The sequence below is a fragment of the Prosopis cineraria genome, unplaced genomic scaffold, assembly GCF_029017545.1.
Source record: "Prosopis cineraria cultivar Desert tree isolate PC_DT_omini unplaced genomic scaffold, ASM2901754v1 PC3, whole genome shotgun sequence".
NCBI classification, from domain to species: domain Eukaryota; kingdom Viridiplantae; phylum Streptophyta; class Magnoliopsida; order Fabales; family Fabaceae; genus Prosopis; species Prosopis cineraria.
This window is the reverse complement of record NW_026555334.1, coordinates 24,442,032-24,468,496: the sequence shown is the minus strand read 5'-3', so window position 1 is coordinate 24,468,496 and position 26,465 is coordinate 24,442,032. Positions and strand designations below refer to the sequence as shown.

General features: G+C 32.1%; 1 protein-coding gene across 1 annotated transcript; it reads left to right on the top strand.

Annotated features, from left to right (window-relative positions):
* The first annotated feature begins 22,154 nt into the window (after positions 1–22,154).
* On the top strand, positions 22,155–26,187 carry LOC129305460 (putative nucleobase-ascorbate transporter 10). Its single transcript, XM_054945486.1, has 14 exons — positions 22,155–22,257; positions 22,391–22,488; positions 22,574–22,750; positions 22,832–22,932; positions 23,021–23,096; positions 23,256–23,315; positions 24,070–24,254; positions 24,402–24,498; positions 24,598–24,684; positions 24,802–24,860; positions 25,060–25,151; positions 25,425–25,502; positions 25,589–25,740; positions 25,830–26,187. The coding sequence occupies exons 1-14, from the start codon at positions 22,155–22,157 to the stop codon at positions 26,046–26,048; spliced, it is 1,584 nt and encodes a 527-aa protein (XP_054801461.1). The 3' UTR covers positions 26,049–26,187.
* Positions 26,188–26,465: the final 278 nt, after the last annotated feature.

Here is a 26,465-nt window from a genome sequence, read left to right as displayed (position 1 = left end):
TGCAAGTGTAACCAAAATGCATTTCTTAATTGGAAATATCCTACTTAATTACACAAAATAAACAAGTCTAAGAGGTATTACAATAGGAATATAGAAATTCCTAAACCTCTAAAACTCCCATTAACTCTAATTTCTAGTAAGCTTAACTAGTTCTCACAAATGTACTAGCCAGTGTAGATACATTTCTAGAAAAGGCATTTCAAGCACATGTATATTTAATTTTTTTGCATACTCATTGGAAATAAAAGAGTTGTGGTACCAAAATCAAACAAAGTATTAATCTGGTAACCACTAAGTGAAATTTTACCTCTACTCACCTTCAAAGAAGCCTTGGCCTCTTCTTTAGACATGGCAAAGATTTGCCCTAGGATAGTAGATCTATGTTTTGGAGCAGGAATGTTCTCTAGGAAATATTTTGCTATATGTCCAACCTTGTGGCACTTGAAGCAAGTCTAGCACTACCCTTGATGGTATCTCCCACATTTGTTACAATGAAGAGCTCTCACTGGTCCAATAGTAGATAGAGCCGTAGATCCTTATTGGGATTCTAGGGTCTACCCATACTCCTCGGGGCAATACATTTCTGATTAGATCCCTTAGAATGGGACTCTTTTTGGGAGTTCTTCTTCTTGCTTCCCCTAGCATTATACATCCTAAACATACTAAAGATAACATGCAACTTCTTACTTACTCCTCTTATAGGGATCGTTTAAGATAAGAATCTACCCTAGTTTTCTCTTCTCTTATTGCATATAACCTCGAAGGAGGTAATATCAAAAGCAACTAGATGTTAATTGTACTCTAGCTTTATCTTATCAAAAAACTGTTCAGCCTTTCAATACTCATCGTCATGATGGCTTAAATCTATAGAGTACTTAAATAGCTCAATGAACTTAACCATAAACTCCTTCTTATTCATGTTTCCCTGCTAGAGCCTATGAAAGAAGTAAGGAAGTAATGCATAAATAATTGCCTCTTAAAGTCTTTCCATGTTAGAAGTGAGCCATCTGCCAACTTCTCACTTTCCCACCACTGCTTAGTAGCATCCTTTAAAATGAAAGTAGCGAGAAGAACCCTCTACTTAATAGTACAAGACATGACTAAGAAGATAGTCCCTAGTCTGTCTATCCATTTCTCTCCTACTTGGTCCTCCATTAAACCCTTAAAAGATAAAGGATTTAATCTTGTGAACCTCTTCAATGCCAGGTCAATAGAGCTTTCAAATTCGCTCCTCTTAGGCTGCATTAATCATATTGGCCTCTCTAGAATACTTTCCTTGAAATACTATTCATCCCCATGCCCATGCACAACAACATGCATATAATCACTTGCTTCCTCGTAGTCACTACCAACCTCCTCTACAATCTTACTATTCTTCTTAAGTCTCTTCCTGAGGATCTCATCATACCTATCCATCCTTCTTTGGATGCTCCTCATCATTTGCCTCAGTTCTTCTAAGGTATCATTACTATTACGCTGTTGAGGTTCTTGTTGCTCACATTATTGTTCTTGATTTACTTGTCCTTGTTCTTGTCCAGTCGATATTATTTATTATTCCACTGACCTTGGACTACCTTGTTCTAGTCTTTACACATTTTTCAAAACATTGTTGGCATTTGTAGCTTTTATTTGCACCATACTCTCCCCTCCTAAGAATGGAAGCAATCCTAAAAGGAAAAGAGAGTTAGCGCTAGCTTGAGAAGAGAAAACATGTATAATAAGATATTGCCTATTCTATATGCAATGTACAATCATATAGAACCATATTTCAAATGCAAACCATAAACTAGTTCTCAAAACTCGAGAAACTGATACCAAGTTGCAAGAACACCCTTGCTAATCCACAAATTAACATAAAATCTAAGGCAATCATCAAATTAATCTAATTAGATTGCCAATTTTGTAATTTTGCAAAATTAGGATCTTAAGCTTTCGTCTTTAAAAATTTCTTAAACATGAATTAATAAACATCAAATCAAAGTAAAATATTATTATGTAAGTATGAGATGCCTTATGGGAGTCAAGGGACTTAAAATAAGCTGAAAAACATTAAGGAGTGAAAAACAGAGGTATGCACATTCGCAAATAAGCTACAACTATTCTTCTCTGTGTCACGCTCCACAGTGTGTTGCACAACATCAAACAATATCTTGCTATCATTTAATAGCATTCAAGGGCAACTTTTTATGTGTTTCATTTCTCTATTCAACATCTAAATGAGTTGATCAAAGTATTTTCATAAAATAGCTAATGGCATAGGCTTTTACTTCCAAATGATTTCACATAAGGAAGACGGATACCCAAACATGTTTTCTTAACATTTCACACTTTTCATAACTCAAGGGTATCCAAAACCCCAAATATGTGACAAAAGCTATCATTAATAATCAAAACATGCTCAATAGACTTAAGACTACCTGTACAACACACCATATGCATATAATCTCAAAAATTTCTAATTTTCACTCCTCAACCCCTTTAATATCAAAAATAGAAGGGGGAGGTTTAGCATTACATAAATTATTAGTCTCTCAATGCAACGTTATAACAATATTCTCTATACTTGCACTAGTATTTTAACCCTACTAGAATCATTCAACCACTTTTACAACAACCTTAGGGCTTAAATACAACTATCTAACCATGCATAAACACATAGTGCAAATGTACCTAATTACACAAAATAAACAAGTTTAGGAGGTATTATAATAGGAATATAGAAATTCCAAACCTCTGAAGCTTTTTCTTTTTCTGCACCCAAACTAGAGCTTATAAAATATTAAAAGAGAAGGGTGAGTACAACCACTCAATAACTAAAGTATATCTATCATTTGTAGTTGTAGATCAATTGACAAAAACATGTGATTGGGAGTTGAATACTTAATTACATAAAATCATACATAACATATATTACAATTACACCATAATCTTATTCTCAATTTTTCCAAAATTTAAATCACAAGACACATTGCCATAATACAGATAATAATGTGACAACAACCTAATCAACAATAATGATGCACATCGTCATAATACTAGCAACCATATGACAATGGCACAATTAAATATGATGACTTGCTATAAATTTAGCAACCATGTGACATGTCTGATAAAAATATGTATATATGATTTTCTCTTTATACTCTCCTTATTTCTTCCAGTTGAAACCGTGGGCTATAATATCAATAATGGCTTTACCCGTATGACTAGACTACTAAGCTCACCAATTGTGAGGTATGACCTAGCAAAAAATTACTGCATTCACCCTCAAACCATGGCTTCCCCCATTCTCAAATCCCTAAGTTGTCGTAATCCTTAACTATTTTTCTCGACAAATAGGTAAAAATAGCTAGGTTCAAGTCTCTCAACAAATTGTAGGATAGTCTCAATAAATAGTGGGACAAGGCTAGCCTTCATGCACTGAAAGGAAGCCATATAATACCATATGGATTTATCTACTCCTCTCCTTAGGCAAACTCTCACCAAATGATCATGCAATGTCTCATGCTCACTTACAAATTTCAAGATGCTTTTAACTTATGAAAACAAGCTTATTGCTTTCAATTATATAATCAATTAAGGCATGTGAGCATCATAATCATTTTTATAATTACTCTATTTTTCAAAATTGAAACACATACACTTCACGTCACACAATCATCATAGCACTTATCAATGCTCATTCCAATATAAAATTACAACGTGGAAACTTTTTAGTTCAATTTCACAATTATAGCCAAGTTAGGTTTAACAAAACCTCATATGATTTTTGGTATAATAACAACCACAATATTCAATCATTCAAATCAATTATTCTATTTTCATAAACACAAATTAATTAACAAACAACTACACAAAATAGATTTTTCCCAATTACCTCAAACCTTTGAGAGGTTAAAGATTTAGCCCTCAATAAATTTACTTCTAAGCTTTCTCTTCAAGCCAAGTATGGTGCACGGGGTGATTAATCTATAATTAATCAAACTCACAATCATCAACATCATTATTCACACACGTAGCTTCTTTTCTTAAATCTCTAAAGCACCCAAAGCCCTTATTTCTCACAATTAGGCTTATCCATTAGGTATATTAACTCTCTTTAGCTTCAATTAGCTTTATTAAATGCTTAACTCATCATTAATGGCTTCAAACCACTTTTATAACCCCTATTTATTACTCATTTTTGAACATAAATGGCCAACAAGAAATATTAATGAGTAAACCCATAATTTCTTAGTTTAAATACTTAAAACAACTCTCATTATCTTTACTTGACTAATAGGTTTGGACCTATAACCTCTATGGACCAAAAATCAACTCCCCAACATAAACCTTAACCATAACCTTTATGGACCAAAAATCAACTCCCCAATATAAACTTTAACCATAACCTTAAGAAAAATGGGTTAGAAAGGAAGAAGGAAGAGTTAAGGGACTTACTCTTAGGGTTTGATATCTTAAGAACACCTCCAAGCTCTTTAAGATTAAAGCCCTAGCAGAGCTCTCACAATGCTCTTCATTTTCTCTTTCTTTTTCTTCTAATTTTTGAGTTAAATCATGAAATATTTTTGCAGGCAACAAGCTACGCCCTATGGACACATACCACGGCATGTGGTATAAAGGAGGTTGCTTCATATTTTCTATCTCCATGCATTACAGCACACGATGCACTTGTTGTGGTATGTGGCATAGAGACTTGTCTTCTTTGTTTTCATCTTCTTTTAATGCCCAAGTGATTAGATTCCACTTTGGACCTAAATTTATGACTGAAACCACAACCAAAACACTCATTAGTCCCCTCTAACCACATACCACATAAATTCTACTTAATTACCTTTAATTAGGTTGATTATTAAGGGTTTAATTTTTAGGATGTTAACGTCCTCATACTGTCTCTCTTCCTCTTTGCCTCAGCTTCCTTATCTCTCCTAGCTGCCATTCTTAACTTGTGGCACATCTCAATGTAAGTAGTCTCATCCAATAAGGCAATTTAATGTCAGTACTCAGGACATATCTTTTCTAGCAATCTTTCTACCTTCCACTTTGTGTCATTACTATGTTGCAAATATGTGGACATATGTGGACTAAGTTGACAAATCATTAAACCTTTTGATAAACTCTTCCTTATTTAGATCCCCTTGCCTAAATAAGTGAAATTCTTTTTCGTTCTTGGTACGAAAGGAAATTACAAAGTAATAGTCAAAGAACATTTTCTTAATTTCTTCCTATGATAACCTCACACTACCAGATAGCCTCACTGAATCCCACCATCTCTTATCTGCTCCGACCAATTATACAGTAGCTAAAGTCACCTTTTACTTCGATGCACATGTCACTACCTCGAATATGGTCTCAAGGCACTTTACCCATTATTTAGCCTCACCCTCCTTCATACTCTCGTCAAAGGTTAGTGGACTAAATCACATAAAGTTCTTCCAAGCTTAGTCTATAAATGGATCCGTATTAGCACCAATGGCTTGTCTACTAGCTGAACCCTGAGAGGGCTCAGGTCTGCTAAGGCCTTATTTTTGCACTGGTCTACCCTAATCTTTCCTTCTGTCTTGTTGGTCTTTGCCTCTTAACAATACATCATGATCTTGAATAATCCTCCTTATATCAATCATCATATCTCTCAACTCTTTCAACAAACCATCTCTTTTATCCCTCTGCTGATGCTTTTCTAGTTGAACCTATGTTATAGGTTCATTATGTACCAGTAAGCATCTCAAAGCCTAAATACCTTTCAAAGCTTTAGTACCTCTTCTCATTTTCTCCCATCTTAAGAATGTAAAGAAAGCAAAGGTAAGCAAAAGAAAAGAGTGGTGTGATGAAAAGATATATAAGTAGCCATGGATTAAGATGAATGTAATAAACAATGACAACAACCAGATCTCAAAACTCAATAAACTGATACCAACAATTTGTAATGCCCTTTTAAACATTACAATTTAACACACAAACACTCACACTAATTAAAAGATGTAAGGTTTTAAGGTCTTAACTTAAAACATTTGAAAATCATTTCTAAAATGTTCAATTTATAAAGTAATACATGACAGAAGCAATAAAATTTTACATGTGAAAATCTCAAGACAAAGAAACTAAAACAACACATTTTTTAGGCAAAATAGGGCCATGTATAGCAACTTGTGCCACATGTACCGAGGATGTAGTATAAAGGCATGGGCTATTGCTCTGTGCTGTGCACTGTGGCTTTTAACACATGTACGACGGCATATACATCAGTTTCTGCTTTTAAAATAGCAATTCTAATATTAACTTTAAATGCACATCCAACATCTGATTGGGATAGTTCAAGTGCTCACACGAAAATTATTTCAAATTCTAACTAATGACATTGGTTTCATTCAAATCTGATATCCCGTTTGAAAATTGAACACCCAAATGCAATTTAACCATTTTAAATCAATTTCTATCACTCAAGCATCTCAGTTTCAAACTATGTGTTATTAGCTACTTCTAAGGCCTTAACTATGCCTAAAGAGACAATTTACACTTGATTGACCATTTATATAATCAATATTATACATATACACAAGTTTGGCCAATACCCATCACATACATTTGGTAACAACCACATTTTCCATTCAAATTCACATGAATGGCCAAACTTACATATTTAATCACATTTCAATCTCATTCACATCTACTTGTGATAATCCCCTAGCTCGTATCAACATATTTACTATAAGCACATATAGACACATGATAGGGCTAAGATATAGACCATATACATATTTGCATTCACAAAATCATGCACCTATGCAAACTCCTATGGCAACTTATATACACAAATAATCTATATCACAAATTCATTACACCAACCCCTTAAATGGGCTTTAAAGAGAAATCTTTAATCTTGGCCCATATCCTTCCCTTTCACACCATTAGTATCAGATCTTGTAAAAATATAAATAAACACAAGGTAACAATCTCAATAACTAAAATATTTCATTAAATGCTCATTAATATAAATAACCTTATATAAGTAACAAAATCACAATAGTAATTTAAATATTGTATACAAGTATAACTTATCCTTTTATTAGATATTTTCACAGAACCACAAACACTAGCATCATCATCCATCCACCAAACCTACAAACTCATAGAGTTGAAACCATAGATTTTAATGGATCAATCACATATTTACATGAGCACACCTTTCGTGGTAGAAACACCTGGCCGAAGGTATTCTATCCTACTTTCAAACTATAATTTTTTCCTTTACACACACATATGATAGGGGTGATGTTGACTCCTAACTGCACCCTCACTAGGGAGTTTTCAGACTACTTGGATATCCCATAGTAATAGTCCTAGTATAATATTGCACTGGGTATCCCATATTGTGTAATATCCTAATTTTTCTAACCTTGTAATTAGCTTCTAATTAGGGGTAAAATAGTAATTTATAAATGATTAGAGGTTTGGATGGTTACTTGATGATTTAATTCCTTAGGATGTTAAATAGACAAATATGAGGAGAAGAACCATGTTTTAGGGTGATGCGTGTATGCGCGGTGAGGATTCTCCTCACTATGCCACATGCCGCGGCATAAGGCTGCTTGCCCTGCGATGCCTGTCATAAAAAATGACTTAATAAGTCATGAATTAGCAGCTGGTTCAGAAGGAAAAATTAGAGAAAAGCATGAAAGGAGAGGAAGAGAGATCTTCGGTTGTTAGGCAAGAATTCCTAAGGCATTGGAAGGCACCTTTGATCAGTAACTTATCGGGTAAGCTTCGTATAACCCTTATCACTAATTCTACTACAATTTCTTTTAGTATGAATTATAGAGCAATTGAATCAGTGAAATTTAAGGGGTTTGTTTCTTACTCAATAGTAGTAAAAAGGTTTCGAGAGTTAAATTAGAGTTTTGCAATCGGTTTGAAGTTGAATGATAGAGCTTTGAACCCATAAGCTCAATTTAGCTCTAATTCAATGAGAATTTTGGGATGGAAATGGTGTAAAATCAAAATGAGATCATTTGAAGTGATATAAAGTAGTAATCAATTGGTAACTATCTTAAAGTGGATAAGCGAAAGTGAATGAATGGTTAATTGTAGCATTAAGTAGTAAATAAGTATTTTTGGTCAATTGAATTAATTGACTAATAATACCAATTGTGTGTAGATTAGCATAATATGCCTGTAGAGTATGGAAAAAGGCTTGTAGTGATGAGTCAGTGATTGCTGAAATCCACGAATAACCTTTCTTATGATAGAAGGGTTGACGTAATCGAATAACTTCCTCTATTTGACTATTTAATGTAACCGTGCAAAAGTATGCTATTTAGTGTATGAAATTGTTTTTAATCTAAGTATGTTTTATGAAATTGTGTGAATATACATAGAAAGGGTTCTTTTGATCAAATAAATGAGTAAAAACACATGCATTCATATTATATATATATATATATATATATATATATATGTATTATGGAAATATGTATAAGTGTGAAGGAGAACCTATGATTAGTTTGGGAAGCATGATCATAAGGGTGAGAGTTTAGCTATAGTGTAAAGATATAGAGAAAGATCATACGACATTATTCTCCTTAGTGCTAGATGGGGTGCAGTGTTGGAGAATTATGTCTCCTTAGTACTTTTTGACTTGCGGTATTAGAGATTATCTCCTTAGTACCTATTAAGGTGTGTTGTTGGAGATTTAGACTCCTTAGTATCAATGTGATGCTGTGTTAGAGTCAATGACACCTCATTGTGTGTATTAGGAGAAACCATAGTCTGAAAGTAAGATAGAACAATTTTGGCCAAGTGATTCTACTACTAAAGGTGAGCTCAAGGCCAATGAAAGTTTATGTTGGTCTAAGGCGAGCCTATGGTTTTGAGTCAGGGTGATTTCAAGGTTTGATTAGTAGTGATCATGCTATATACTAGAAAAGCAATAAAAAAAGGTGAATTATGATGAATATAGTTTTAGAGGTAGTGAAATGATATATATTAATGACATTTGAAGTGTAACATCTATTATATGTTATGTTCAATTGTATATTATGTTATACTTGCTCATAATTTCATGTGATAGTTAGTAGTGGAGATTTATTCTATTATTGAGATTATTATCTCACCCTGTAGTTACTTTTTTACAGGATAGAGCAATAAGTCAGGCAAGAAAAAGAGTCAAGATTGGCTCAAATTTATTAAAACCGTGTGATTTTAGAGTTTGTGTAATGAACCTAAACCTTGTGAATGTTATGTATATTAGTTGCTATAAGGTATACATGTATGTTTTGAAAGATTATAAGTTGTAAAATGGTGTGATTGTGGAAAATTTGTGAATCTTAGCCCACATATAGAAATATATAGTGGAATGAATTGTATGAGCTAAGATTTAGTGATAAACATGACGTAAATTTGGATATATGTGATTTTGTAGTGAAAATGTGGTGATTATAGCCTAAAGTACATTATTGCAAAATGTGGTGTAAATTTTATATTTATGAAAATATGTCGTTGAGTGGCCAAACTTTGATACATGTGTATATATGTAATATATTGTGGTTAATCAGATGTAATAGATCTTTTGTAGACTTAGTTCAAGGCCTAGAATGGTCTAATGAGATTAAGGGATTGATTTGAGTGCTTGGATGCATTAATTTCTTTGAAAAAGTAACTTTTTGCACCCTGAGTGTCCAAATTTTAATCAGATCATTAGATTATGTTCAAACCCATTTCATTAGTTAGCTTATAAGCTAAGATTCGTGTAGGTACTTGAATCACTCCGATCAAACGTCGTATATAGAAACAACGCATACCGAAAGTTTACCTTGCGAACTAGTTTTTGACAGTAGCATTTTCTATCATGTGCATTATGGCGCATGGCATATCACATCGTGGCACATGGTATAGAGAAGGTTAAGGCATGTGGCATAACAGTGCATGTGTTGCACATCGTGGTGCATGGCCGTTAATCTAAACTTCATTCACTACTACAAAAAAGGGAATATAAAATGGTTATTTTCCTTACTATTTAACGGTTATGAATCGTTGAGTAATTTGGCACTGAATATTATAGGACCATTTATTCAATGGTTTTTATTCCAAAATCGTTGAATAAATTTTTAGAATTTGGAAATCAGAAATTGTGAGAGATAATATTCAACAATTCTGGACTAAAAACCACTGAATATTTTTCTATTATTCAATGGTTATTCACTAATAACTGTTGAATATATGTACTTATTCAGTGGTTCTGTGATGCAGTCGTTGAATAGTTTTTACTACATTATTAGTTATCATATTCAATGATTTTCTCTCATAACCATTGAATATTATGACTTATTTTTTTGCATTAGGCAGACTACATTTCTAGCAACCCCCCTGCATTATAAATTACCAAACAATATTCTAACACCTAGATACAAATTCCAGCCAATAATAGTCACGTGTATACATATAAATGTACAATGAATGCCTATAAAAAACTTGTATACAACTTGAAGTGCTTATATTAAACCAATTAGTGGCTAAAACATAAAGCTCCAAATTCTAAAATTTGCCTAAGTTTCCTAACTATCACTACTACTAGCTATTGAAACTAACTCATGTTTCAAAAATATTGTGTGCTAACTCTTCAAAAACTTCTTCCATTTGAGCATGAGTATACATGTCATAGTATGTGTTCTTATAATACTATATGCAACAACAACAACAACAACAACAAATTAAAATCATGTTTATTGATAAAAACTAATAAAATATTAATGAATAGGAAGACAATATATACTACATCATTCAGAACAATTTCGATTGGAGCATGTTGGATTATGTCCTTCATGAATTTCATGACAGCATACCCACAATCCTTGACTTTGTCTACTTGCTTTGGGCACTATAATCATACAATGGATAAGAAAACCGAATAGTTAATTAATAATATGACATGACCTATACAGTGACGTGGCTAACTTAATTAATGATAAATACATATATCTTGACAACTGTCCATGATGCTGCTGTATCAAACTGACCATTACCGTTTACTAATTGTCAAAATTGTTGATCAATATCAGTGCGATACATGACAATGGCCTTAACGTGAAATAAAAAACTTGACATGAGAAATATTCATAAAAAAAGAACAAATTACATACAAATATGCAAACAAACTAATTAACTTATTAATTAATCATTTTCACAATATGCGGCCTGTTAGAGGGATGGCCACTACAAATAAGGTCAAGGTACCATACCCTCCCTAAAGTTGGATTGATCACAAATAATATCCAATCACCTCTATGACAAAAATTACAATTAGAAAGTATCATATAAATAATTAAATTTTGAATAAATTAAAGTGAAGCATCGTAAAATAACTTACCCTTCACAATAAGGTGCTATGAATATTGTATTCTTATAGGCACCACATTGCTGGAAGTACTTTGAAAACTTCTAAGATATTTATAGTCCTTGCTTAGGACTCAGTATGTTGTGACCATAAGGAGACCATATAAGGATTGACAAATATAATCCTCCATGCTATATCTCTTTCAGCAAGCATGGTAGCGTAGAGGTTCCTTAAATGTTGAAATAAATAGAACAATATATGATTAAAGTGTGTATGTGTGTAGCTAGATGTTTAATGAAAGGTTTCATAAACATATCTCATATATAAATTATATAGGGTAGTGGTAGCCTTTGTATGGTTGAATAAATCATCTAACACCTCATTGTTGACTTGGTTAAAAGACTGTAGATTAGCATACATGTCCGTAAGGAAAGGAAGCAACACTCCTTCTTGCACCTTGGCATAGGTCTTAAGCAATTGCCAATTTTTATTAGGTGTGGCTTGATGCTTAGATGCTTGAGGCTAAAGTGCTTTAGGTAGATGGGCTTGAGGAGAACCAATGTCTTATAGGGAAATGTGATGGACTCCTTAGATTTGTTAGAGCTCTTCTTATCCTTTTCCTTCTTTCGCTTACTAGTGAATGCTTTCATAGTCTCTGGTGCTTTCTTTCCCACTGGCTTATCAACAGGCTAGTTTTTTCGACATATAAGATAGTTATATATCAACTATAAAAAAATGTAAAAAAATTTAATTTTCAATTATGAGTTTAACAAATATACCTTTGGAGATGGTGTCAAAATATGAAGAAGACGAACCGATCATGCAACAAAGTTGAGCAATGTATTTATTATTGTCCTTGCATCCAGAGTAAGGTAGGGTAGATCATAATTAGGATCCTTAACTATCTTCAAAGAGACTTTTACTGTCCCTTCAAGGATGTGTTCATTATGAAGTATCACTTGCCCAGCAATATTGTACATGCACCCCAGTGCAACCACATGGCCGTCTTCTACCAAACAATCAACGTCGGCCTCACCCTACACAACTTAAAAAAAGAAAAAAATTATATAATATGAACAATAAAAATAGTATTATGTGTAATACTATAATAAAATGAATAATAATACCTCAGGTAGGAGCTGAGATGAGACTATGCAACTATCATTCACACTAGGACTACTATTGCCCAGTGGAAGCCCTAACTTATGTCAGCACAATAGCATGTCAATGAGTCTAGATTGTTCTTGTATCTATTGCGATTGTGCTAGTATCTGCTACTTCTATTTTGCTAGCTCTTGCCTCAGCTCTCGAAGTAATATTTTTGTTGTGCTTGAACGCATCTCCAAAGTAATCTTTTCTTGTGACTCCAAAACCAACGCCCTGAACACGACCAGGATAGTCAATATTCCCCAACACCTTCTCCAATATATCTTCATCAATAGTTTAAGTTCTTGTTAATGCCTCCTGAGTCAAAGTCTCCTGTAAAACAGAAAAAGCAAAGTGAATAAGTAAAAACTAATAACATTATATTAATATATCATTAATATTTACTATTGTTTCGACAACCACTTTTGTTTTTAGGTTGTCAATATTGCCTACTTTATTTTTTTGAGCCTCAGCCCAAATCCTGCCATAGGATATAGAACACTCCAGTGCTTGCTCTTTCTCAATCAAGCCTTCAATTCCCATATATCCCTTGCATCCAGCCTTATATGTATATTCATTCTTCTTTTCCAACTCTTTATTTTTGGCACTTAATGCCTTTGAAAAAAACACAAAATATGACAAGTCAATTAATATAAAAAGGAGGTGACAACAAAAGCAATAATATATAAATAAACTAACATTAATATTACCTTAAACTCTGAACTGCGACGTGAGTTAACAAAAGCTTTCCATTCATCCTCACTTACAATTGTTGAAATAAGGGAAGGAATTGTATCTTTGATACCCTCTATGTCAAGGTCCGCCAAAAATTTATGGGTAACAAAACTTCTAAAAGATCTTAGGGCTCTCCCAGTTTTCTATAGAACAAACTTATTGTGCCTATTCTCAATCTCAAATCCTAACCGCAAAACAAATATGTCAATTTAAACAAACGATTGCAAAACATTATGTTTTAAAAAATAAGCAAAGTGATAGTATCTTAATGTTAAAGTTATCTACATTGCATCTTTCATTGTGGGAGTTGCATTCTTCCAAGATTTTAAAGTAATAGGCACTAAGGACTTCGCAGCCATGCCAATATAATTGATGAAGTTATGATTGTTAACTACTTGATTTTTATTGTTCCACTTAATAGTAAACTTTTTTCCTTCATTTCTTACTTTAGTGACTTCCTCCATCACAACCAACCCCCTCTTCAATTATTCTACCTGCCTATCAAGGTCAATCTTCTTCTTAGTCAGGTTATCATGTTGCCTACTCGGACTAATAGATCTAGAGCCAATGTCAAGATGATCATGCTCAATAGCCATTTACCTGTGAAAGCAATAATAATCAAGATTAAATAAATAAAAAAGAATAAGTCAAAAAACAAATCAAAAAATAATAATAACAAGTGCACTTTTTTTAATAAGTCAACAATAACATAACTACCTATTTATGTTGTTCTTTTTCTTTTTCTTGTTTTAACTGCTTTTTTAACTAATTTCTTCTTCATTTTAACAACCTTTTTCTTGTGTTGAATTAATTTTCCCCTTTTAGAAATCCAAGTTCCCTCATTATGATCACATTTTATGTAGAAAGCATTATCTTCAATACTTTCTACACCATCATCATTTTCAAATGATGTCCCATAAAATGGATCAGCTTCAACCTCATTATTTCTTTGACTTTGCTCATTTTTTGTGATGCCCAAGGTATATGTTCTTCATACCATGTTGCAATCTCATTGAATGTGTTCCTTCTTCACAAATAGGATATCCAATTTGTCCTCTAATACTATACCTTCATAGATTACCATACGCTGAAAATTCATTAATTGTACCAAAAAGCATGGCTCTCAAATTAAATATCTCTTCTTTGTAGGCATCATATACCTCCACACTCATCTCCCACAATAGCTTCAAGTCTTCAATGAATGATTTTAAGTAAACATCCATGTCATTCCCAGGTTGCTTGGGCCTCAATATTAGCAAGAATAGCATCACATACTTCCACTTCATACAAACCAAAGAGGAAGGTTATAAATGACCATCATCATAGGCTATGTACTATATAAAGCTGATAATTTGGGCCAAGTTTAACGGACTAGCCTGAACCCGCCCAAAAAATTTAAGGCCAAGCCCAAAAAATAATATTTTTTATTGTTCGGGCCTATTTAGATAGTCTGAATAAGCCCAAGAAAATTCAGGCCAAGCCCGATCGATCGGGCTTGGCCTGAATACTTGAATAAAAAAATAAGTTTTTTAAAAATATATAAAATATGATAAATATTAATTACTTTTTTAAGTTTTATATCATTTTATATCAAAATACTATATATTTGAGTGTATTAATATATTTATTTTTAAAAAAAATTAAAAATAGTTATATCTTCATATTTTTATTATTTTAAATCAATAAAATATCTCAAAAATAAAATTTAAAATATATTTTAATATTATTTTAAATATTTTAAGACCCACTTATTTTTTTAAAAAAATTTGAGTCCCATACATCATTTGTGTATAAAAAATTAATTATATATTTTTATAAATTAAGATAATTGATTGTAAAATAAAAATAAAATTAAAAATAATTTTAAAAATAAAATTTGGGTATGCACGAATTCTTGACTTTACTACTAGATAAACATAATAAATAGAATAATATTCTTGAATAATTACTTAGTTATTGTCCACGCTAGACTTAGTTAAAAATTAAAAATAAACTAAAGTAAAAATCTCTTATGTGTAAGAGTTAAATAATATAAAAATTTAAAGAAAAATTATTTCAAAAAAATATTTTACTCATAATTAAATATTTTTTCTTTATATAATATAATGATGGCTATTTTTCTTATATTCATAAAAATGAAATGTACAATTTGCTTAAAAGTTATTAAAAATTTTGAACTAATTAGAATAATAATTTTAAATACCGTAATTGAGTTGAGATCAACTAAATCATAATTAAAATAATATAATTTAATTAAAATATATAAAAAATTTATATATGACTATGATAAGAGCAATACTTAAACAATTAAAACATTAATTTACAAGTAAAGGAAACATTCATAAATAAATTACACATAATATAACAAAATAATAACAAAGCTATTTAAGTACAAAGTTGATAAGTTAAAATAATATTTTATGCTTAATAGAATTATTTAAAAATTAAAATTGGTTTAAAAAATAAAGAAAAAATATTTTTAAAAAAGTTTTGGGTATTCGAGCCGGCTCGAATAAGCTCGAAACTCGAAGGTGTTAGGATCAAGCTTGCCTATATGGGCTTTTCAAAAGGGGTAGGATACTTCAAGCCCGATCTAAATAAGCTCAACCCGAATAAGTCTAACCTACCCGAATTACTGGCTTTAGTACTATAGGTACTGCTCTACATACCACATAGGTTCATCCCATCAGTAGATAATGCAAGGCGTAGGTTCCTATCTTCTTTTCTGAACTCAGGATACTTCCAATCAAACCTTATTCATTTAGGAGAATCAACTGGATGTCGAATCTTATTATCTTTAATCCTTCCATTTGCATGCCATGTTAAATTCTGTCTTTTGACATATGCTATGCAAATGCCTAAATTTTGGAATAATAGGAAAATACCATATTGCCTTCTTCGGACTCTTCCCATTTTGCTTATAATGTGATGTCTCACACTTAGGACAGTGGGTTAGCTCTTCATATTCATTCCCAAACAAAATGCAATCGTTAGGGCAAGCATGCATCTTCTTATAGCTCGAGCTAACTATGCATAACACCTTCTTTGCATCATATAGCCGACCGAGAAGCTTGTTATTCTTCAGTAACATTAGTTTGATTAAAGAGAGCAAGCTTGAAAAACTTGTATCACTCCACTCACTTGTTGCTTTTAAGTTGTACAATTCTAATATAGTGGACAATAAAGTAAACTCAGTACAACCCTCATACAAAGGTGTCTTTACATCAGTTTTCAACCTTTCTAACTTCTCTGGAAAATTCTCAAGTTCCTTTTCTATCACATCAACCAATTCTTCAAGACAATCGACCTCATATGCATTTGTGTCAAAAGATGGTAATGATAAACAACTTTTCATATACCCTCAACTACTATTATTCACATCTTTAGTTGTCTCCCTATACTTTACCCAACACTTGTAACTCTGATCAATTCCATACTTAAACAAGTAAAGTTTATATGTCTCAGGAGAAACTAATTTCACATTGCCTACAACTTAAACAAGGACAAACAATTCACTCACAATTTTTTGCATTGTTTACCGCAAATTTAACAAATTCTACCACTACATCCCAATATTTTTTAGATAGGTGATTGGCAGACATTCACTCCTTATCCACAATGCCCTTATTTAAGAAAGATAGTAAAAATAGGAAAGCATTCAGCGAGTCATGAGTTTAATTACTTCAATAACTTCAACTATGCTTATATTTGTTCTTTTTAAGGGAAAAATTAAAATTAAAAAAAATCAACATCATAACGATTTCAAATGAGTATTTCCCAGGCATTATGCTCTTTCTTTACACTATTTTAACCTACAAAATTTTAAACTAATTCAAGAAACAAGATAGAAGTATAATTAAACTCCCTCCATACCATAAAACAACTTTAAGAATAGTCATATTTGCAAGACTAAAATTAAAAAAAAATGGTAGCATAACAGCATAAAACTAAGTATTTTCCAAGTTTACTACCCTCTTTCAATAAATTAAACATTAAAATAATAACAAATTCATATTAAAAATCACTCAATCAATCACATTTAACAATTTCACAATTCAAATTTCAGAATTGACAGCAAATAGAGCATTTTCTTTCAAGCAAAATTCAAGCACATTGTATATGAAATCATTCCCATTTTAAATAATCATAACCAATTTAATCTATGTTCAAATAAACTACTCAAATTTTATACAATTTCTTAAAAAAACTAACCTTTTTTTCATTTGCCAATATAACCCACAAATGTAAGGAACCATGGTTGAATGAAGATAAACCATGAACTAGCAACTAGAATGGAAGAGGAAGGGGAAGAAGGAAGAAGGAAGAAGAAGAGGAAGAGGAAGAGGAAGAGGAATGTAACATAACACTTACGTGTTTGCTCACCACGCAGTGAAAGACAAAAATGGCAATAAAGGCAAGCAATAGTGTTTCAATGGCAGAATATAAAAGTGTTTGGCTGGAAATGTGGACTTGGTGCTTGGAGAAGGAGATTCAACAGTGGGTATTTGGTTTTGCAAAGAAAAAATAAAGTTTAAAGTGTCTGAAGAGTAATGGCTTCACGAGACAAAAAGGCAATTTAAATACTATTATTCAACGGTTCTATTACAGAACCATTGAATAAATGTTTATTCAACAGTTCCTTAACAGAAACTATTAAATATTCTAAATGTTTATTCAACAGTTCTGATTAAGGAACTATTGAATAATTTGATGACATCATAAGGCAGTTTTTGAAGCATTTACTAAACAGTTGTTTAATTTAACCATTGAATATTCTGATAGTTTATTCAATGGTTACTTTTAGGGAACCGTTGAATATTGGAATGATGTCGCCGGGCACTTTTCTGAAGCATTTACTTAACGGTTTTTTATTTAACCATTGAATATATATAAATTTATTCAACAGTTATATGTTTAACTGCTAAATATTAGCTTTTTGAAATCCCACCTTTTTTTATTCAATGTTTTTTTTCTTAAAACCGTTAAACATAAGGCGTTATATATACCCTATTTTTTAGTAGTAATTCTTTACTTTCAATGCATGTAATGACTTATATAAATCCATATGATTTGTTTCCATTGCATATGCTTGTGATATGTTAAGATTTTGATAATTTTTCCAAAACAAGTCTTGAGCCTAAACTTTTCAAACAAAGAATTTGATTATTGTTTGGTGTTGTGGTGGTAGTAATTAAGTTAATCTTTTTCTATATCAAGTGGATATAGGGAAGGGTTACATGGTGCCAACCTGATATAATGTGCTACACTAGATGTCTCATAATGTCAGCTTGGCCATATGAATTTATTTTCACACACATCTCCACACACACCCACATACACACAGGGTGAACTCCCACCCTCTACGAAATCATGCTCTTATCACATATCCATTACCCTTTACACTTATAACATATATATATATATATATATATATATGTATGTGTGTATGTATATGTATATGTATATATATGTATGTATGTATGTATGTATGTAGATGTATGTATATCAATTTCATTTAAAAGCCATCAACAATCAAATGAGCATTTAAAACACTTTTCATGCCAAAATCATCCACATTCTGATTAAATTATCAAAATCATATTTACTTTTATGCAGTTATAATAGTTAATAAATATAATAAACTATATAGTTACTTTAACCCTTCTTTTTTTAAAAAAGTTTACCTGTGGTATACTTACCACTTATATGACCTTTGCTCAATTCACACTAATCAATAACAATCTACATAAAATTGGCACTTGGACTCAATTGACACGTTGGCTAAAAGTACCAATTACCAATTACAAAAATTAAGCATTCCTAACTATCCCTCCTAGGTCCATTTCCACCTTCTACCCATACTTATCATTTATTGCCAGCCTTAACATGCTTATTTCCAAATTTTACCTATTCTCTCTTTTTAAATTTGATCAATTTGAGCTTATACCTTCAAAACTTTATCACTAACCCCCAAACCAATCATAGAGTTTTAATTTAACTTCAAGGAATCTTTCTATTACTATAGGGTAAAAAATCAATCCCTTAAAACTTTCAGATTCAATTTTGCAATAGTTTAAACTAAGAAAAATTAGTATAGAATTAAAGATTAAGGTGGTACGAGACTTACCCGAAAAGTAACAGGTTTGAAATGTTCCTCAAGTGGCTACAATTCTTTGTCCTAGCTCTCCTCTTCCTCTTCCTCTTCCTCCTCACCTCTCTCTCGTGTCTCTTTTCTCTTCTCCTCTGGCTAGATGAGCTAACCTACAAGCTTATTATTCAAGTTTTTGTGCCAAGCACCACAACGCACTCAGTACTAGTTACGGCGAGTGGCGCAAAGAGGAAATTTATCACCACACTTACACACTTCATTTTCCTATGCAATCCTTCGACTTGAATCTGGTTATTCCACATCCTAATAGGTCAAAACAACATTCATTATCCAAAACCCTAACCACACCTTAAATTACTAATTCTCTTCTATTTAGTGATTAAATTCCAAAATTAGAAATTCATAATGTTGCAGTTAGGAGTAGAGGTTGAGTCTAGAGGAGCTAGGTGATTAATGCAATTTAGAGGAAAAAAACAAGGCAAGAAGAGATAAGAAAGAAAAAAAGACCAATGCGGATGTATACAATGGATAAACAAGTCAGGTAATGAGGAGAAATTAGCTTGGAAGAAAAGGAAATGATGTCATTAGGGAAATGAGATTGGACATGTAAAGGAAGAATTGAAGGAAACAAAAAAGAAAGAAAAAAAAACAAGGAAAAGTAGAAAAAATAGAGGAATAAAATCAAACAGGAAGTAGAACAAGCAAGTGAAAGAACACAAAAAGATTTTAAAAGGGAAGAATGATGCCAAACTGATTAGCTTTTTATTGCAATACATTTTTTTTTGGAGGATCTTAAATGTTATTTTTTTAAAGTATATTCATGTTGAGAGGAGGAAAAGAAACTTCCTCTTACTAAAATAAGGATGCCCTCCTACTTTTTGAATCTCCTTTTTTCTTTTTAGGTTGCATCAGAATATGTATGTATTAATCAAAACTATAATTATAAGTTTCGGTTTTGAATAAATATAATAGTTTATCAAAAAAATAATAAATATAATATTATAGATATTTAGTTTATAATTATTTTATTTTTAGTTTTAAAATTATAAAATATTGATATACTTTTTACTTCTTATTTTCATTCACTTTTTAAATTCATATTTTTATTAACAATATTTGTAAATATATTTGTTTTCATTTTTTATTTTTGGTTAAAATATATTTTTAATATTTGAACTTGGAAAAATATTTCTTTTTGATCCCTTAGATTCATAAAGTATTTTTTTAAAATCCTTACCTAATATTGCTAGTTTCATTAACAAAAAAAAATTCCTACACTAAATTTTTAAATAGTCCATCCGTTTAAAAATGTAAGACATTTTTAACTTTTCGAAGTATAATCATTGCCTTTTTTTTTTCAAAAGTGTCCCTATTGATAGTGACTTTATATTTATTATAAAGTGTTTAATAGAGGTAAATATAAAAAGATAAGGTTAGTTGAAAAGTAGATAATCACTTTATTAGAGGGTGATATTCAATTAAAAATGCCTTATATTTTTTAACGAAGGGAGTATTAACCAAACATTTTCAAAAATTAATATATTGAATTTAATTTTTTAAATAATAATAATTGATGTAAAAATAATTATTTAAAATTACTTGGTTTGAAAGAATAAAAAGGTACTCTCTCCATTCAAAAATATAAAGCATTTTTTGAAGAGTTTGATGTTAAAAAATGTAAGGTATTTTTAGTCTTTTAAAGTGTAATCATTGCCTTTTTTTCAAAAGTGTCCTTATTGATAATAATTTTATATTTATTATAAGATGTTTAATAGAGATAAATATAAAAAGATAATGTTAATTTAAAAATAAATAATTATTTTATTAAAAATAAAATTTAATTAAAAATACTTTATATTTTTAAATTGAATGAATATTTTTTTATTAAAAATTAAAAATATAAGAATCATCGCATTTGGGAGGAAAAGAGCGCGAAGAGGGGAAAGAGGATGCTTCTGTCATGGAGGATCAAGGGAAACACACGGAGGGAAGTCGAAGGACCGAAACCGAAGAGGAATGCCGAAATCTAAGGAAGAGAAAACTGAAATGGACGAGCTTCTTCTCCTTCCCTGCGCTGTTCGGCCATAGTAGGTCCTTCTATTCCCTTCAAGGTCTCGAGCCAGGGTGTATTAGAATGGGTGCTTTGATTATAATGATTTTGATTGTAATGACTCTGATTTTCGGATTGACTTCTTCTATTTTTGGCTTCTTATTGGAGGGAGTTCACTGGAAAATTTCTATTTGATTTATAGCTTCTCATGACAGGAAAGATGGATTCCCTCGTTTGATATTTGGCTTCTTATAACAGGAAGCATGCTGGAAATAGTTCGGTGGCTATAGTGTACCGAAATTTGTCCTCATTGTGCTGGAATAGTTCGATGACCTTTAATAGTGTTGGATAAGGCAGTGGGTTTCACCGCTGCGGCCATGGCGGTGCACTATCAGTCTAGTAATTTATGCATGTTCCTGACGACGTCTGAGGGTGGGATATGTTGATAAGGTTTGTAGCTTGTTTTTTTTTTTTTTGGGCGGAAAATGAGTATTTGATTACTTTCAAAATAATCTAACGACAGTGATAATGATAGATATTGTCAATGATTTTTTGATGTTTTTTAAACACTGATCGTAAAGTTGTTATAAGATGTTAATGCCAATAATAGCCGAAAATTTCAATTTTTGAAACTGCTAGAATATCATTAAATAATTTGACCGTTTAATCATAAATTTCAATGGTAGTAACTAATGAGTATTCTTTTAAATAGAGATGTGAATAGTCAATTTCATTTGGTGAAGGTTGGGATCTTGAACTGATATCCTTCACTCTTTCTACAATAGATGGCCCAAATTTGCAACAAAAAGCCAGAGGAGTTACAGCCACACCCAGTGAAGGAGCAATTGCCTGGAGTTCAATATTGCATTAACAGTCCTCCTCCATGGCGTCCGTAAATCGTTTTTTATTGGATCATTAACACCAACTTTCACACTAGAAAAATGAATTGTACAAGATTCTTCATCATGTGTATTGTATAATTATGTACTTTTCTGAATTTGAACAATTCATCTCTATGCAGCTGAGGCTGTAGTATTGGGATTCCAGCATTACTTTCTGACCCTTGGCATGACCGTCTTAATTCCAACCATACTTGTTCCTCAAATGGGTGGAGGCCATGTAAGCACTTGCTCTCCCCCCCCCCCCTTTTCTCCCTTTTTCAAATGTGTCCTTACCCCTTGACTCAAAATATTCATTCTATTAGGCAGAGAAGGCGAGGGTGATACAGAGCCTATTATTTGTTTCTGGACTAAGCACAATTCTTCAATCTTTGTTTGGAACCCGACTTCCAACTGTAGTTGTTGGTTCATACACTTACTTGATACCCACAGTTTCAATTATTCAGAACGGCAGATATAGTTCATATTCAGATCCATATGAGGTCAGTTTGAGTCAGAAAATTTGCTACTTTTCTTTTTCTGTTATCAATTAGCATACTTGACCAATATGGCGACTTTTTCAGAGGTTCACTCAAACAATTCGAGGAATACAAGGTGCCTTGATAATAAGTGCGTGCTTCCAGATGATCGTGGGATTCATGGACTTTTGGAGAAACGCTGTCCGGTAAAGTATTGTAGCTTTCATTGAATACATTCTATTAATCCTTATTTGGGTTTGGTGCCTCATTTATATTATCTCTCTACTGCTTCAGGTTCTTGAGCCCACTTTCTGTTGTTCCCTATGTAACATTCACAGGACTCGGTCTATGCATTCTTGGTTTTCCAATGGTAAATGTTGATACATAGTTATTGACTTATTTCACATCTTATTTGTGCTATAGCCTCTTCTTTTGTTATATACTTTCAAATCTTTTGCGATTTTCTTTTTATATCATTTATTTTAGATTTGAGAATAGATTTATGCTTATTTCCTCTTCTCTTCTGTAGTTGGCAAAATGCGTTGAAATTGGGCTTCCAGCGCTGATTGTCATGGTTTTTATCTCACAGGCAAGTGGTTTATTTTGCTCCAGAAACAATCATGATACAACTATGATTTTTAAATTTTTATTAAATTAATTTTAATATAAAAAAAGTTTAGTAAAATTTTAAAATTAGAGACAAATTTAAATAAAATATTAAAAAAATTATAAAATAAATATAAATATAATTATATTGACAATTGATAATATATATCTATATATGTGTGTGTGAATGATAAAATATTGTTAGGCATTACGCTCATCGTCATTAGTTCTTAATTGAATAGAATTCAATTTGCATAAATTTTTGTAATAAAATAGTAAAATTTATTGTAATCTGTTTCTTAATATTTGTAGTGACATTGATTGCATGAAATTGATTTTTTATTTTTTTATGAAACTTTATTTTTACATTAAGTTGAGTTTGGAGGGTGTAAATAAAAATGTGCTAGAAATATTTTAATATATTTTATCTACTTCATAAAGCTTACTTTTCTAATCAATATTAGAAGTAAATATTTTTTAAAAGTATATGTTTGAAACATTAATGAGAGCAGATGAAAAATTTTGAGGGGGACGAATAAATTTTTAAAGTGGGCAGATATAAAAATTTCAAAGAAAAAAAAATATTATATCCATGCATTTGGTGGCTATTACTAAATAACTGCACTTGTGTTGTCCCTGAGGCCTGAGGTTCACAGAAAGTAGTAGCAAAATGAAAAGTGAATTTATTTGAGAAAGAGAAAAGTGAGAAATGACATGATACATCTGTTTTTCTGCAGTATCTTAATCGTTACTTGGCTATTGAGAGACCTATATTTGATAGATTTGCGGTGTTGTTTGCGGCTGCAAGTGTATGGTTATATGCACAGCTTCTAACTTCGAGCACTGCATATAACCACAAGCCTGAAGTTAGGCAGATTAGTTGCCGCACTGATCGTGCTGGAATTATTACTGCAGCTCCATGGTAATATTATGTTCACTTAAATTATTATTATTATTATTATTATTATTTTGGGGTCCAATGTTCACTTATTTATGACTTCCCAATTTCTGGTCAATGATTTGCAAGTCTGGATGATATGATAATAAATGTATGTGTATTCTGACAAAGGATATATATTCCTTACCCCTTCCAATGGGGAAGCCCTACTTTCAATGCTGGAGAAGCTTTTGCTATGATGGCTGCTTCATTTGTTTCTCTTTTTGAGGTAACTAGATCTCTTCAATCAGAGTTGCATATCTATCAATCACCAGATTAGATCTTCACCTTAAGTTTGCTTCAGATTTTAATTTGCTTTGTTGGGCAGTCAACTGGTTCCTTCTATGCTGCAGCAAGATATGGAAGTGCCACCCCTGTGCCACCTTCGGTTATTGGTCGTGGAGCAGGATGGATGGTTGTAGTTATATATATATATATATATATACACACATATATTTTTTTCAATTTTTCCTGAACTTCTAATGTAGCATTGAACTCATTATGAATCATGTGTCTGTTATTTTTATCATAGGGAGTGAGCGTTTTGCTCAATGGGATGTTTGGTTCTGTAACTGGGAGTACAGCATCGGTGTAAGTTTCTAATGAGGAACTCATGATTTTGACCAAAGTTGCTTTCTGTAACTTTCGTGTTGAGGTGCCTGCATGAAGAATTAAATATGCAATACCTATTGTTCAAATTGTTGTTTCTGATGTTGCTTGTCACCAAGTGAGATATTGTTAGCATTAACTAGCAAGCATACCGTTGTCATGATGTTTCCTTTTGTTTCAGGGAAAATGCTGGTTTAGTAGCTCTGACTAGGGTGGGGAGTCGAAGAGTCATTCAAATATCTGCTGGCTTCATGATTTTCTTCTCTGTATTTGGTATGCTCGCTAGTCTCTGTTGTTCCGTTCTTCTGTACCATTCCCATACTCAGTTTTATTGCATTGTTTCATCAAATATGAGCCCTTCTTGATTCACCCTTACAGTGTTTCTTAACAAGAACTGGATCGAAGTCTAGTCTATTTTAAGCAATTTTTTCCATCTCACTCGACAGTTTCTTTTTCAGATGACTGAACAATGTAAAGCTTCTAAAGTGAAATATTGTTCTCTGTAATTAAGGATATCTTACACGTGGTATATTTTTGCTGAACTAGGTAAATTTGGAGCAGTTTTTGCTTCTATACCTCTGCCAATCATGGCTGCATTTTACTGTGTATTCTTTGGCTATGTCTGTAAGTAACAATCTGTTCTGCTCATATCATGTCTACAATTCAAGTAGAACTTAATATGAAGCTTATCATAACTGTGGCACATGCAGCTTCTGCTGGTCTTGGTTTTCTCCAGTTCTGTAATCTGAACAGTTTCCGAACCAAATTCATTTTGGGATTGTCATTCTTCCTGGGAATGTCCATACCGCAATACTTCCGAGAATATTATCATGTAAAGCATGAACATGCGGGTTCTAGATGGGTGAGAAATCATGAGTGCTTGTGTAGAAAATTTCATTTAACCAAGTTTGCTTTGTGAGAGATTGTTGATGTGAAAGACTATGTGTGCAGTTGAATGATATAATGATGGTGATCTTCATGTCCCATTCAACTGTGGCTGCCATGGTTGGTTTCATTCTGGATATCACGCTTTCCCGGGAAAATGATGCTGCCCGGAAAGACAGTGGCTTGCAGTGGTGGGAGAAGTTCAGCTTATATAATGCCGACGTTAGGAATAATGAATTCTACGCTCTACCATGCAGACTTGATGAGCTTTTTCCTGCGGTTTGAATTTGATCTACGTAGTTCTTTGTCTTTTTTTCCTTCTAATAATAAAAAAAATTGTAGGCGAGTTGAGCACCAGGACCAATTATGTTATCAAAACAAAAAGAAATGATGAGAATAAGTGGGTGCTTGAATGCTTTGGACCCTTGACACTGCCCCTGTTATTTGTCCTTTATTGTCCCTTTTTAATTCATATCTATTTCAAGTTTAGGACCAAACAAGAAAAGTTGGTTGCTGGTTGAATTACGAAAGCTTCAAATCAGGAGTTTTGCTGGACTCTTAAGCCACCAATTCCATTGCAGCGTCTTTTGGATGATGATAGAGCATATATTCGATATTCCGTATAATTATTTTGTTTATATCGTGTTATCTTTATTTTAGTTCTTTTCTTTTGGTTGTACCCCAGCCTTGTTTTAGTTTAAT